Here is a 14,830-nt window from a genome sequence, read left to right as displayed (position 1 = left end):
GACCGACCGGAAACACACAAGTTGCCAGCCGGCCATCTTTGTTATGGGTTAGAGTTTTGTCCGCGATGCCGGCGTTACATATTTATAGGTCACTCGGTGGATTAGATAACTTCCCTTGAGAGATATGAAGTTTACAGAGCATCTTGGTGCTCATTTGACACCCGAATGGCGCAGCCAGTACATACGATATGAGGTAAAAACCATGTGAACACGATATATGGAATCTGTATTGAGCGACAGAGCTCAATCATGGTCTTGCAAAAATAAGATTAAGCTTAAATCGCTATTTCTTGGTCTCTATACCTCGGTGATGACAATAGCTGTGTTTAAAATTGTTTATTTAATTCAATAATTTAGCAGTAACTTATTGTTATCAAGAACTAATTGTATTATGCATGGACGATGAAAGAACGATAGCGCAACAAACAAAGGCTTATTGCTCAACGATAGGCGTTTGTTTGTTTCTTCCAGCTTTTTCAATAAGATAATTATCTATCACTAAATCCTTTGATTAATGATCCGTCGATAATTTTCTGAAATAAAAAGCATGGAAAGTAAACACAGTGTATTTACGAGTAATAATTTTGTTGTAATATTGGCCCATGTAAACTATAAATAGAGCTAAATATTACAAACTAGCAGATAGCTCTGTTAATTTTATACTGTACATGTGCCAAAGTACAAAGTTAAAACAAAAGAGATTCACGGATTTATCTAAAGGAAATGTACGTTCTTGAAGTAGTCCAAAAAACTCTTCTACTTATACAATAATCTCCTTCTGATGGAATCAATGATTATCTTGCATGGCGGGGAGAAGCAAGCATTCCAATTTAAGCAATTGAGAAAAGAAGCCTTAAATATTTAGGACTTCAACAGGATCCCCTTCTGTTGTCTGGTAAATCAGTGTATATGGGAAACACTTGCATGTAACAGAGAGTCAAAGGGGCCGGGGTGGAGCACTTTTCAAAATTAAAAGAGACAGGGTGGTATGAATAAAGAAGTGAGTTATTCTCAGAGGGCCAGGTCTGTATGAGATCTATGACCTGACAGATGTCAAAAGATTTCCTACCAGAAGCAGAAACTGCCCAGTTCATTTTTTTAGTCCCAGTCCCATGTTGTGTGCAATCAGCCAGACAACCCATCCTTGTCCCTACAGCTACTTGTCCCTCTTAGCCGGCAGAGCCTGGGGCACGAGAAACAAGTGGCTCTGGGGACACATGATTTGATTGGCTAGATTTTTAGCAAAGAGAATTTAAATCTAGCCAATCAAATCAACCATAGTAAAATCTTGTACAACAAAGGCAGGGTTGGAAATTAGCGCTCGCCCACTCGCCCAGGCGAGTGTGAAAACAGTCGGGCGAGTACAAATCACGGATCACTCGCCCGGTTTGGCGAGTATGATTTTCAATAAATTATTCAAAATAAGAGTTACCTTTTACTTTCCACTTTAAAATAATCTATTCTATCTACAAGCCGATAGCTTTTCAACATTTTGAAATCTCCAACAAGGCAGACAAGGTTGTGTTTGCGTTCGTAAACAGACAAAAATGGCTTCCGTTTGGTGATTTTTACATGATGGACTTGCTTATAGAAAGTAATACCTCTGGTCATAAATAAACTGACTCGTCCACCGAGCCACGAAACAAGGCAAAATGGCTATTTTCCCGCCTTTTTTCTGTACAGTTTCAACAAAAACTACAGGAATTTAGGAATACGTATCAAATAAAACTGCATTTTAACTTTTGAAGTAAGTGTGCTTGTGTTTTTGTCGTGGAGTAAGGTCTATCTTTGTCGATTTTTCGTTAAAGAAATAAATTTCAGTCTGTATCGCGATCGACCACCACGGTAGCAAAGCGTGATAAAACATGATTAAAAATTTAAGTTGTACATTTTATAAGTGGGCGGAGGGGGACTAAATTTTCACTTTAGGATCCTGGGCGAGTGAAAACTGATCTGGGCGAGTGCAATTTGAAGGTCACTCGCCCACATGGCGAGTGCTCCGAAATTTTAGTTTCCAACCCTGAAAGGGATTTTAAAATGGTTGATTTGATTTGCTAAATTTAAATTTCCTTTGTTGAAGATCTCGCCAATAAAACCAAGTATCCCCAAAGCCACTTGTTTCTTGTGCCCCATGCCCTGCCAGCTAAGAGGGGCAAGCCACATTGGGGACGAGAATGCCAGACAACCTCATTCCCAGGGCTTTCCTCTCAAAATTGTGTGATTCCAGAGACGATGGAGACAATGAAGTTGGCAGATTGTCACAATTATTATTATGATTAATGCTCCCCTTTGTGCTTTAACCTTACATTTTTCAAATTACTAATATCCTTCTGTCACGATCAGGACATTGTACCTGATAAGGTTACTATGCAGTACATGTATATATATGCAATAAATAGTTGAATAATGTTTCTTTTTTTGTTATTACAAACACAAGCAACTTAAAGAAGTGATTTATGATGGACTGGAAAAGATGCCTAGGAAGGATGGTAAGATTTGATGTTAAATGTTCTGATATTGTTTTCTTGTAACTACTGATAATATTTAACAATTATCCTGCGAAATCACACGGAATATCGCCTGATACTTAGCCGATGAGGCCGTAGGCCCGAGTCGGCTAAAATCAGACGATATTCTGCAAGATTGAGCAGGATAATTGTTTTATTATTTAACAAATTGTCAACGAAACACATTTTGGAGAAAGAAAAACTGTAATTATGCAGCGCTTTACAAGATTTCGGACGAATCTTCGCAACCTACGTATATCGCAAGATATCTGTTATGTACGGATGACAGATATCATTAACATTTTGACCATATATGGGCAGCGCACGCATGTGGTGAATAATAATATGAAATATCCAACAAAATTAACATCAGCTGGAGAAGCCATTTTGTATACATTTATTGTAAATGGAGATAAGGTCACTTGTGTATGAACATCAACTACGTACTTGTACACTCGGAAGTCTTTTAAAGGAAGGTCAACTTTCAACTGAGATGCTGGCTTGAACATTGGTCAGATTATTGTGTTCAACAGTAGATCTACATAGTATTACATCAATAGAATTTACCTGATACATCATTTACCATTCATTTGCAGAAAATCCTGACTCCATTGTACAAAGTTATTTTTCCAAGTTTGAGGAGCAGTGGTTTAGTTTTTGCAATGAGGAACTAGAAAAAATTAATATGTTCTTTGCAGGTAAACTTACTTTGTAGACGTGTAATAAGCTATTTGAAGAGGAATATAAAATGAAAGATAATAGTAATACTAATGTTATCATTAAACAAAAAAATGATACTTTAGAGTTAAACTTTAAAATTTATGCATTCAAATTTAAATAATTCTTTTGATGGATTAAATTTGATTGAAATTGGCTTGGCTATTTCATTTCATCCCTTTTCCCAGAAAAAATTGCTGAAGCTGGTCGCAAGTTCACAGCTCTCAAAAATGAACTCCATGTTGCTGGCTCCCTTAAGGTAGGGCCCAGTCTCAGCACTCTGGCTTCATCAAGGAAAGTGACGCTAGCTCCTGAACCAAGCAACAAGGTCAAGGTCAAAGCAAAGAAGACAGTCAACCAGCTGAAATTTGCATTTGGAGAGTTTTATCTTAGCTTGATTCTTCTACAGAATTATCAGGTGCGCTCATGTTTGTTAACTAATAAAATGTTGCTAAGTCTATACCAGTCCACGAGGTTGGATCTAGTAATTGCTTATCACTGCCAGCCCTGAAAGTCCAGCTTCTTTAGTTACAAAGTGACTTGAGGTCCCAAGGGGTGGGGAGAAGGCAAGCCAACCCAGTTACCAAGATAAACCCCTATAGTTTAAAAGAGAGAAATCTTGGCTCAAGCTTTATTAGACCCCTGAGGGACATCAGTCTAAAACAGACAGACAAATAAGAGGAGTCTTACAAATGTGCGAGACAGCGAGGCATGCAAGGCGTGTGAGGCGAGGTAGTGAGGCATGTGAGGCAGAGCAGCAAGGCATGCGAGGCAGAAATCCCTACTCTAAATAAAAAAGCTGACTGCAAGCTACCTAAGCTAACTGTGGGCTTAGAGGAATGCTATTTGCACTAACCGGAGTGCCATTTAGGCCAACCAAAGTGCTATTTAGGCTAACCGCGATGACCTAATAACTAAAGAGCCAGTACTAACAAAGATACCATGCTGGGTAAAAACATTTGGTATTCCATCCTGATTGCCTGAAGACGTACCAAAATCTGTAATTTACACCCTTGAAAAGACAACAAGCAACTCCCCTGGAGTACTGCTACTTCCGCTGAATAGGACGTCGTTAAAATTGCATGCATCTAGTTTTAATTAGTGTTTTTTTTATCTTTCAGCAACTTAATTTTACTGGATTTAGGAAAATTCTCAAAAAACATGATAAGGTACATTGCAAAATTAATTACATTTTAATTATAATTACTAGCAGTCAATAAGAATTTACCGTAATAATAAACAATTTTATGTAAATTGTATGTGAAACTTGTCTGATAATTTAAGAAAATGTAATCATTTTGAAACAAGTCTATTTTTTGTATGGATCACTTTATGTTTGGTAACCCTGTTTAAATCAGCCATTATTGCTGATTACATTTTGTTATTTGTTTGTTCAACAGGTTTTTGAAACCCCTAATGGTGCTCAGTACAGACAAGAAAAAGTGGAAGTGGCAGATTTCTTTGTTAACAAGCGTGTAGATGAGCTTATTCTAGAGACTGAGGTGTGTGAGAGACTCGATCATTTTGTTTAAAGGGGCTATGTCACGCAATTTTAGGCAATTGTGGCACTGACCAACTGGTCATAGAATTTACTGAAATATCACAATAATGGCTTAAAACTGTAGAAGAACTCAAAAGAAACACAGAAAGGCCAAAAAGGGGCATGGATGGGCAAAATTCGCGAAGATTAAAACGGATTGCATTCGGGTAAACTTGAAAAACGTTGGCCCAACTTTTTTCAAGTTTATCTTAATTTGTCTGAAAGTGTCATTTACAATGCTAGAAAATCATCCTTGTTTGTTATGTGGCCGTGATTTTGCCAATATAAGAGACTTTTGCTCTGCCATTTTGAAGTTAAGACCTCTTAAATAACAAAAATAGTAAAATACGGTGACATAGCCCCTTTAAGTCATTATTTTCTAGACAGCTTAGTGCAACCTGGCATACCGTATACATGCACGGAATCACAGGTTTGGGTTTCGAACTTTCCCAAATTATTTTGCATTTTTGAAAATGAAAAAGAAAAAATATTAAAGACAAATATAATTACAACAGGGTACCACTCTTAGACAATGAGCATCAAAAAAAGTAAAGAATATATTTTCAGAGCATATGGTTAAATCTGTCCTCGTCTTAGAAATAGTATTAAAATGTTCAACACTTTTGTAACTCATTGTGGCATTGGGTTTTGTACTGGCTAAGAAGACAGTGTGAAATGTCCTTGTAATTAGCATGTACTTTATGTATCTCAGGATTTGTTAAAAAGGTTTAAGTATAATCTTTATTTATACATTGCTAGTTACAAATCATCAGTTAAAGCTAAAAAAAAATAAAAATGCTTATGAGATACTGTTTTACATGATTGCTGTGTGGGAATCCTAAAAAACTGAGTGTGTGTTTGAATTTTCAGGATTTGTATATTTCTGAACTTGAGGATGGAAATCGTTCAAAAGCAATGAATAGATTACGTGTACCTCCACTTGCAGAAGAACTAAGGGTGAGTTGTCAATAACAAGGTTGGATGGTATGCATGGTATGTACATTGTAATGTACAATAAATTTATTGTATATGTGTTGCTATTCAGTATTATAAAATAACTCAGATACTACGCGCGCTCTGATTGGTCAAATTGTTCAAAAAACCTATGTACAGACAACTAGTACTATTGTACCGGTAAAGTCCCGCTTCCATCTCGACATGGTCGCACTACGCTCGATTACACATAAGGACGAAGAATAAACGTTAGTTTAATATTTTCCTTTTGGTCTATCTGATTGTTAAAATGGAGGATATGGTTCTCATTGTGAAAATTTACTGAGGGTGGATCACAAAAATAAATTTTCCCACTCACCACAGTTGGAGCGAAGTAACTAGAGAAAAAAACGAAAACGCAGAGACAAACAAATGAGAAGGAACACAATAAAAACATGGATATCATTCCATTTAACATTTACTCGGAAATGTTATTTGAAAGGAATTAAAACTGCATCAAATTGGTTGCGATGAAAGCTTACTTGAATTATAACTTTGATGGCAGAAACTTACGCTGAGTCCTCGCGCTTGAATTATAATTTTAGTTTAATATGCTTTCAGTTCTTTCTGCCAAGTCCGTTATTCGGCGAAATTGAAAGAATACGGAATAAATAAAATCATTTTCTCGTGTTCTCGACCCAACATCCCGCGTGGTTTTATTACGCCAGTAAAGCCCTAGAAAGCGCGGTCTATTGCTTAAAAGTCATAATTAACCTTGCGTGACTTAATACAAACAGTTGCAGCCTTGTAATAGCTGATGCTGATCTTTCTTTTTGTCTTGCTTTATAGCATGGAAACTGGGTTTCTTGTAGAGTAGGATTCTTGGCTGGTCTTTTCCTCATGCTCGTCTCGATAGCTATAGTTGCTGGTAAGATTTGTCTGATGTTTGTCAAAGCCTGCCTTTGACCAATCTTTGTAGCCCATAAATGTTTTGTTGTTAGCTAAGAGTGAGGGCTGTACTGAGAGATATTGGCCTTTCTGTACAGATGTTGCTGCAGTGGTAGATTGCTACAGACTGAAGGCCAATATTCTCCAAGTTTGGTCCTGGGCAAGCTTAGTTTATAACAGATTTGTTAGAGCAGTTTTCAATTGAGTGTCGTAAAACCAAAACCAAAGTAATTACTCTGGCCAATCACAAAGGACACAGACAATCCAGTGAACCAATCAAAACTCGAAGCAAATACATGAAGCCGGCACGAGGCGCGTGAAAACGTGCGCGAGCGAGTCACAATTGGTTTTGGTTTTAGTTCTGATTGGCTGAGAAAGTAGCGCGAGATTTTTAAGCCAATCACTAAGCGAAGCAATGCAAAACCAAAGCAAACGCAATTAACTTTCGACGCTCAAGTGAAAACCACTCTACATGGCCTTAGAAAACTTAACTCTGTCCAATACTTAGAAAATACTGGATTAGCAAAAAAGCATTCTGATTGGCTGATTATAGTTGTCGGCCCTCTCAGCTTTCTTTATCCTGGGGGAAGAGGGAGGCAGTACCCAATTTTTATTTTTATTTTTTTTTTATGGGGAGGCTTTCCATAAGGTCCAAGCCTTTACCCTTTTATATACTATATTTGACAGAAAGGTGAACATTTTATATACCTATACAGACGGATATATTTTGAAAGGCCCTTTTAAATGCCTAAAGAACAGTTTTTCCCTACCCTTTTGTATACTTCAACTCGTGAACTCCCTACCCTTTTATATACCTATACACCCTGAAAAATGCACCCCTTTTGGGCGGAGCCTCCCTGTGTAATCCACTATAAGGAGTGCCCTCAGGGTCTGTAAATAACTGTTTTAGGTTTGGGTAACCATTTCATTTCAAAACGGGTTCAAAATAAAAGTTCTCTTTACTGCTTCCATGTTTATCACTTTTGGCAATCAAAAGATTAACCATTAACTTCATGATTTTATTCAGCTTTCTTTACAGATCACAGTGGGGAGTTTGACATCGCCATTCGTATTTACCGCGGGATTTTTCTCTTTGTGCTGGTCACATTTCTCCTGGCTGTGAACACCTATGGCTGGCGCAAAGCAGGCGTTAATCACGTCCTCATATTCGAACTCGACCCACGTGACCATCTTAGCTACCAACACTTATTAGAGGTAGAGCACTTATTTTACAGATGTGAGTTTAACTCTAGCGACCTTCTGCCTTTTTGAGTCCTTTTCAAAAAGCTGCACTCTCTATCTGGAGAAAATGTGTTTGTTAAATAACCTTACCCAAATACCTACTAGAGATTTGAGGCGCTGAGACCCTGCTAGCACATTGCACAACGCGCTTACTAAAAGGTCTCGTTGCGTGGTTACCTCAGCCATCGCGAAACAGACAAGCTTGATTCTATTTCTTGCAACGATTTCTGCAAAGGAGACGTGATGGATATGTTGATTTTTTTTGTATTTTACTCCATGTGATTTTTCGTTCAACGAAATATTATATTTATGTCTACTGTACGTTTTTTGCATTATTTCGGAAAGCAGGCCTTCGGTAAGTTGGTGATTAGCGCAAAGAACAGCGAGAATTTTTGCCTGAGGAGTGCAACTTTAAAACGATTTCAAAGTAACGTGATAACATTGAGAGAGCAGTATCGAGATTTCATTCTTTATCGTCGAGCGAAAAGCAATTGACGCAATTACTGGAGCTCAGGCAATGAAACTGAGCCATATTGCAGCCGCTAAATCTATGTCCATTTCTTAAACTGTTTATTAGATTACGTGCGAGAAACATATGCCTACCAAGACTTAAGGACGAACTCCTGGTTTTTCTCACAGAATACTTCTTCCATTTCAGGTTGCGTTATTGCTGGGTGTCCTGTGGGCCATCAGTCTAGTGGTGTTCATGTTTGGTCACGTGATAAAAATAGATACTTACTCTCCAAACCTGTTTTTAGTGTCGTTCTTGTTTGTGTTCACCTTCAATCCGTTTAAAATATGCTACTACAGAGCACGATTCTGGCTTCTTAAAATTCTGGTAAGTTTTCTTGAAAGGTCTGTAAGTAATTGCTGTTGTTGTTGTTTACAATAGCGTTAAAACTTTGTGTAGATGGAAAACATCGCGCATCATTAATATTCATCGTCTTAACAGGCATGGCAAAAAAGAGGAAACATGTTTCCAGAAACACTCACAGCGCGCGCGTGTTTCCAGTTTTGCCACAAGGGAAGTATTGTTTCCAGCGTCAATTTTTGTTTCCAAGAAGCAGAATTTGCTTCTGCTACACCGCAGAAACATTCCGTGCTTCCGCGTGGCATTGAACCATGGCAAACGAGAAAACAATTAGGGAAACATGTCTCCTCGTTTTACCAGGCCTTAAGTATTGACCATACACCCTTGTAGCTCCAGACCAATAAGCGCATAAGAATTCCTTTTTAGGTACTGTAAAACAGTAACTCTGTAGGAGCCCATCATCCTAATGTTTCCCGTGTAAGATAACACACCCGAGGCGAGGAAACGTTCCGAAAAAATTCACAGTATGTGAAAAAAAGATGTGCATGTTGTGGTTCAATTTTACCCTTGGTACAACCCGGCTGTTTCCTTTGTTTCATATTCATTGTCATATATTACCATACACCACAATAAAAAAAAAAAAGTTATACCAAGAGTAAAATTTAACCACAACATACACATGGTCGGTTCTTGCATTCTTATTCTGTTTTTTTTTTTTTCAGTTTCGTATCTTCACCGCACCGTTCCAGCACGTGGGATTTGCCGATTTCTGGCTGGCAGATCAGCTCAACAGCTTAGCAGTAGCGCTCCTTGATTTACAGTTTATTATCTGTTTTTATGCACACGATTGGCACGTGAGTAATGGTGAGTGCTTTCTAATTTATTATCTTTATCTGTTAGTGTGATTGACCAATGATTGGCTCAGTAGTTTGTAATATCATCGGCATACCATTGTATAACTGTCATAGTAAAATAAAGGTGACGGGCCTACACGACTCCTATGTTCGTGACATTTGTACCTTTGCCGTTCTATGTTAAATTCGGGCTTTCCACCTTATTTGCTTTTAACTTCTTTCTGTGGGACACTGTTTCGTTTGGAGGTACTATGTATTGAATAAAACCGTAAGATTGTGGCCAAGGAAGTTTCTAGAGGTCATTAGTCTGCGCTGCGTGGTTTCCTTTTTGGTCGTATTTTCAGTATGCTTTTGGTAGGAGCTAGTACATTTCCTAGATTATATGAACCCCCAGAATTATACTCTTTTTAGGTGAGACTGTAAGCAACTTTTTTCTTTACCGAATCTCTTATTGTTGTTACTGTTTATTGGCATACATCAAGTTTACAAATTTCCATTCGTCTATGGGATTTGCGAAGAGAAAATCGGCTCAGTGTTCGCTTTCAAATTTATAGAATAATTTTCGAAAAATGACAAGTCATCCTTCTTTTCATCTTAACTTGAAGAATGATTGAACTCTCAGCAATTCCTTTTTTTTTTTCAACGCGCATCGCTGGCAACCTCCTTCGTGGACGTTTCTAAGGTCAGTCCCAAACTTCATCCACTCGGGGGAGTACTGGGGGGGGGGGGGGGAATCCAGGATTTTTCTTAGGAGGGGTGCACCATTAAGGAATTGCGTAACTGCATACCAGATGTATAAGAAAGCCGCAGGTCATCTCAGGGGTGCGCACCCCCTAGATCCACCCTGGGAGTGTGGTACTGACCCGAAAGATGTCTGCAAAGGAGCCTACATAACACTTGTCTTTCGTTACAGCTAATGAGATGATCTGTGATGGCACATTATATGGTATCCGTCCCTTTGTCGCCTGCCTTCCTGCCTGGTTTCGATTTGCTCAGTGTTTAAGGCGTTATAAAGACACCAGAAAGGCTTTTCCGCATCTTGTTAACGCTGGCAAGTACTCCACGTCGTTCTTCGTTGTGATATTTTCCACTCTCGGTAAGAATATTCTCTGAATTTGTATAGTTGTATACAATTGTAATATATAGTTTTATAGACGGGAAAAAGGAGCCTACTTTACAAATCCTTCTGGAAGTACTGAAGAGTTCCCGAGCGTCTCTCTTTAATCACAACGAAGAAAGGGTCGCGCCGGTGTGTAGTCACGGGGGCATCCGCTTGTTCAGTGAATTCGGGAAGACAATTTAACGGCGCCAGACCCCACTTCCTTCTAAACGCGTTTGGCAGAGCGAAGTGGCCAAAACTGAAACTACATTTAGTAATCACTCGCGGTTTAATGCGCTGACGCGGCCATAAATAGCGCGTGTGATTTTGAGAATTCAAGGCGCGTTTTTAAGGCATGTAAAGCAAATTACTTCTTTTTTTTGAAGCTAAATCCGACTCGGTGCAACGAGATCGTTTCTTCATGCTGTGGATCATTTCCGCCATTATCAGCACATGCTACACTCTTACTTGGGACATCAAGATGGACTGGGGCCTACTGGACAAGAACGCCGGCGACAATAAATTCCTTAGGGAGGAGACGGTGTACAGATCCAAGGTACGTCAGTTGTGTGTGAGATAAACATGTGTTGCTGTTGTAGCATGTGTTTCTAAATTTTTTACTCAGAATTGTAGAATAGATTAATTGATAAATAAAAATCAACTTTGCTTAATAAGGGAAGCACATAACAGTCTAACGACTGAATAACCAGTTGCTCACGGATCTAATTTCCGATCGAATCGGAGTTTAAAAAAGTTTGTTTTGTTGAGGAATGAAAACCGGAGAGAAACCCTTAGCAAGGACTCGAACTTGGACCACATTGGCGAGAGGCCAGCACCGCTGCATCCTTTGAATATCTTTTCTATAAATAATATTTTTTACAACAAATTTATTTTAACAAGACAGGTAACGACAATAAAGTAGATCATTACCTCAGTCAGGAAAACCGTCTTGGCTTACAAAATGCTCCTTTTATCCTTGCAGGCATTTTACTACTTTGCTATGGTGGAGGACTTGATTTTCCGTTTGTTATGGACCTTGACAGTTTCTGTAGGACAACTGGAAATATTTCATTCAGAGATTCTAAAGCTCATTTTATCAGTGTGTGAGGTCTTTAGGTAAGTACTATGTCCCCTTTTATGTTTGGTTCGATGACGCACAAGGTATAAAAGCGCGAGAGTGACCGCGCGTCAGCTACGGAACGACCGACTTATGCGGTTAAATTTTATTTCCCGTGTGGCTGAATAAAGAAACAATGTTATGGGAACAAAGTCTTGACAAACCAGTCAACATTGCTTCCATGGTGGCTAAATTTGGGCAACATATGTTTTGCAAGCAAAATTTTTGCCCGGGAAGCAAACACATATTTTTGACCTGAGGCAATAACATATTCTTGTTTTCGAGAGGCAAAATGTGTTTGCGCAGCATATGCCTCCGCAACAATGTTTCCTAGTTTAGCCATGCTTTAAAAGCGGATCATTTTTGACACGCGCCTCACGCAAAATACCTATTTTAACCTCGCGCGTCGCTCAAGTAAATCATGCTTTTTGCTTACTGATAACCAACATCCCTTGGAACAAGTCTATTGGTTGGGCAAAGTCTATTGCTGTACTGTACTTTTACTGGCATTGCAGACTTGCGGTCAATCTAAGTTAAGTTGAGAACGCAGTAATAAACATCTCATTTAATTCAAGTTTCCTTTTTGTTCGATTTCAGGCGTTTTATATGGAATTTCTTTCGTCTCGAGAACGAGCATCTCAACAACTGCGGCCAGTTTCGCGCGGTGCGCGACATCTCTGTTGTTCCCATGGAAACTAACGACCAGGCTTACCTGGAGCAAATAATGGATGACATGGAGGGACTGGGTCTGACCAAACGCAGAGGCCAACAGAAAAAGAAAACCTCGGTAGTGCTGAAATCAATACGCAAGATGTCTTCCAGGGGCGAAGGAGTTGTCATAAGGAAGGACTCGCAATTGGTACTTGAGAATGAGACAACTTTATGACGACGATCAATCATGGGACACTAGACGATAAGGTCAAGCATTTTAGGGTCGTTTTCAAATAGAGGTTGGGTTGGATTTAACTAATTGAGGGCAGACGAAAAGTAATTGTGATTTCTTATTCGAATGGCATAGAGTTCATTCGAGTCTACAGTGCAGCGCAGACGTTTCGTGCAGGAAGGGCAACGACTTAAATTGGAGTAACTAATTCAAGTCTGAGAAGTAAGAACAAAAGAGAAGTAGAATGGGGGGAAAGACATTCCTCGCCCCAGGTTTCCTCGTTCCTCTAGTTTAATTTAGTTTAATTAGCCCGTTTAGTTTGAAGGATGTATCAATGGTAACGGTGATTTAGTCTGAAACATTTGTGTCAGTCAAAACACAATGTGGCGGTATAAGGCAAATACTGTAACGGTAATGAAACATGGCGGTTTGAAGCCAATTAACAAATCAAAGTCTAATATGGGAACCTGACTCCGAAGATACGGTTATGAAGTAAGTTTGGAAACCGCAGAAGAGACAAGACAATCACAACTTGTTGTAAGAACCTTTCTTTAATTTTGTAAAAAAAATCATTATTTCTTGTACATGTTTTTCTGTAAAAATTCATAATCATTTTTATAAAATAATTTATAATACAATATTTTGTTCAAATAATTAAAAAGATTCTTATTTACATTTCAAAACGAAAAGAAAAGAACAAATTTGAAACCTTTGAGGTATCGATAATAGCGTGTCGTAACGTGCAAATATTATTGACATTTTAGAAAAATAAAAGGAAGGGAAAGTTTATCAAGAGCATTTGAGATTTGTGGTTGTTTTTGTTGTGTGGATACCTGTGAAGGACGTAATTGAAGAATGGGAACGCGTTTACGGCTATTTACAAGAGTTCTGTTTGCATTCCTGTTTAGTTAGCAGGATTATTTTCAATTTAGTTCCCAGGCTCTCTCTCCTTTTCCTCCGTTGTCGTGAGAGAGCCTGGGATCGAGGGCAGATGATGCACATGCGCAATCTTCCCCTGCAATTTTTCCGTCCTTGGACCATATAAATAAGTACAGTAGCATTGAGTTTAGGAGCTATGTCCCAATATGGTAATCGTTTTTTGCGGCGTATAAAATACCTTCAAATTCAAGGAAACCTCAAAGTAATAATAAACCGAAAGGAGCAAGGATTAAGAATCAAGAAGATTGAGATGGATTGAGGAAGACCCTTTTTTCAACATGTGCGATCCGCGTCGTAGCTCCACTCGATTGGAGAAACAAGACTTCACGTCACAATGTTCGGGGTGCTCGTGCTATACTCTGATTGGACAAGAATTGGAAAGCTTTGGGTACTTGACAGGTATTTGTTGAAAATGGCAACTTGAACCCTCGATATGAATGTCAGTTCATATAGTTATTTTCAATCGCTATCAGGTGGATCTTCCATGCTGAACACTTCGCCCCATTCCTCTTTGAACGTCTGCAAAAGATGAATAGTTAAATGCAAAGTAAGAATTCGGAAAAGATATATCAGTACAACAGGCTGACTATATCGCGCCACGCCGACCAGCTGCAAAAAGAAACGAGGGCAACTGTAATGAAACGATTGTTGAGAATGTGAAAATCATTAAAAGTTACACTCAGAAAAATCAAAAACATAACGAAAACCGATAAAACGATCTAAAACGTAACCGTGTTCACCCCGACGAAGGCGTCTTTTCCAAAAGAAATACTGGACGTATTGTATTGTTGTTTCTCAACTCATAGTTCAACTGTAAGGACCAGGTTTGCTACTAGTTTTAAAAAGTTACCTCGCCCCTGTTTACTGTAAATATCACAAATAAATCATCAGAGCTCGAAACAGATAAGGTGTAGGCCGAGTTGGCTAAAATCAGACGATATTCCGCAAGATTGAGCAGGATAATTGTTTTATTATTCAACAAATTGTCAACGAAACACATTTTGCAGATATAAAAACTGTAATTATGCAGCGCTTTACAAGACTTTGGGCGAATTTTCGCAACCTACGTATATCGCAGGTTATCTGTTATGTACGGATGACAGATAACGTTAACATTTTGACCATATATGGGCAGCACGCACATTTGTTGAATAACAATGTGGTTCATCAATGGATAGCTACGTTATCCACCCATTGAACAATCGATGCCAAAAGACCAGCTACAAGCAATGATACGAAC

General features: G+C 38.7%; 2 protein-coding genes across 3 annotated transcripts in view; one reads left to right on the top strand and one right to left on the bottom strand.

Annotated features, from left to right (window-relative positions):
- The first annotated feature begins 13 nt into the window (after nt 1-13).
- Nucleotides 14-13,220, top strand: LOC144667426 (solute carrier family 53 member 1-like). The gene is made up of 15 exons (XM_078528830.1): nt 14-193; nt 2,438-2,489; nt 3,104-3,205; nt 3,413-3,642; nt 4,346-4,393; nt 4,625-4,726; nt 5,635-5,721; nt 6,547-6,625; nt 7,673-7,860; nt 8,546-8,725; nt 9,421-9,562; nt 10,466-10,648; nt 11,038-11,207; nt 11,634-11,767; nt 12,366-13,220. Exons 1-15 carry the CDS (start codon nt 125-127, stop codon nt 12,652-12,654), a joined length of 2,055 nt encoding a protein of 684 aa, XP_078384956.1. The 5' UTR covers nt 14-124; the 3' UTR covers nt 12,655-13,220.
- Nucleotides 13,214-14,830, bottom strand: part of LOC144627927 (uncharacterized) — a 31,174-nt gene continuing 29,557 nt past the window's right edge. For both annotated transcript variants that reach the window (XM_078485963.1, XM_078485955.1), the window contains exon 8: nt 13,214-14,109. In XM_078485963.1, coding sequence (XP_078342089.1) covers nt 14,050-14,109 — 60 coding nt within the window. In that variant the 3' untranslated portion in view covers nt 13,214-14,049. The remainder of the gene's footprint in view (nt 14,110-14,830) is intronic.

This window comes from Oculina patagonica, chromosome 1, assembly GCF_052425735.1.
Source record: "Oculina patagonica isolate OP01 chromosome 1, crgOcupat, whole genome shotgun sequence".
Taxonomy (NCBI): Eukaryota; Metazoa; Cnidaria; class Anthozoa; order Scleractinia; family Oculinidae; genus Oculina; species Oculina patagonica.
This window is presented reverse-complemented; position numbering and strand designations above follow the sequence as displayed.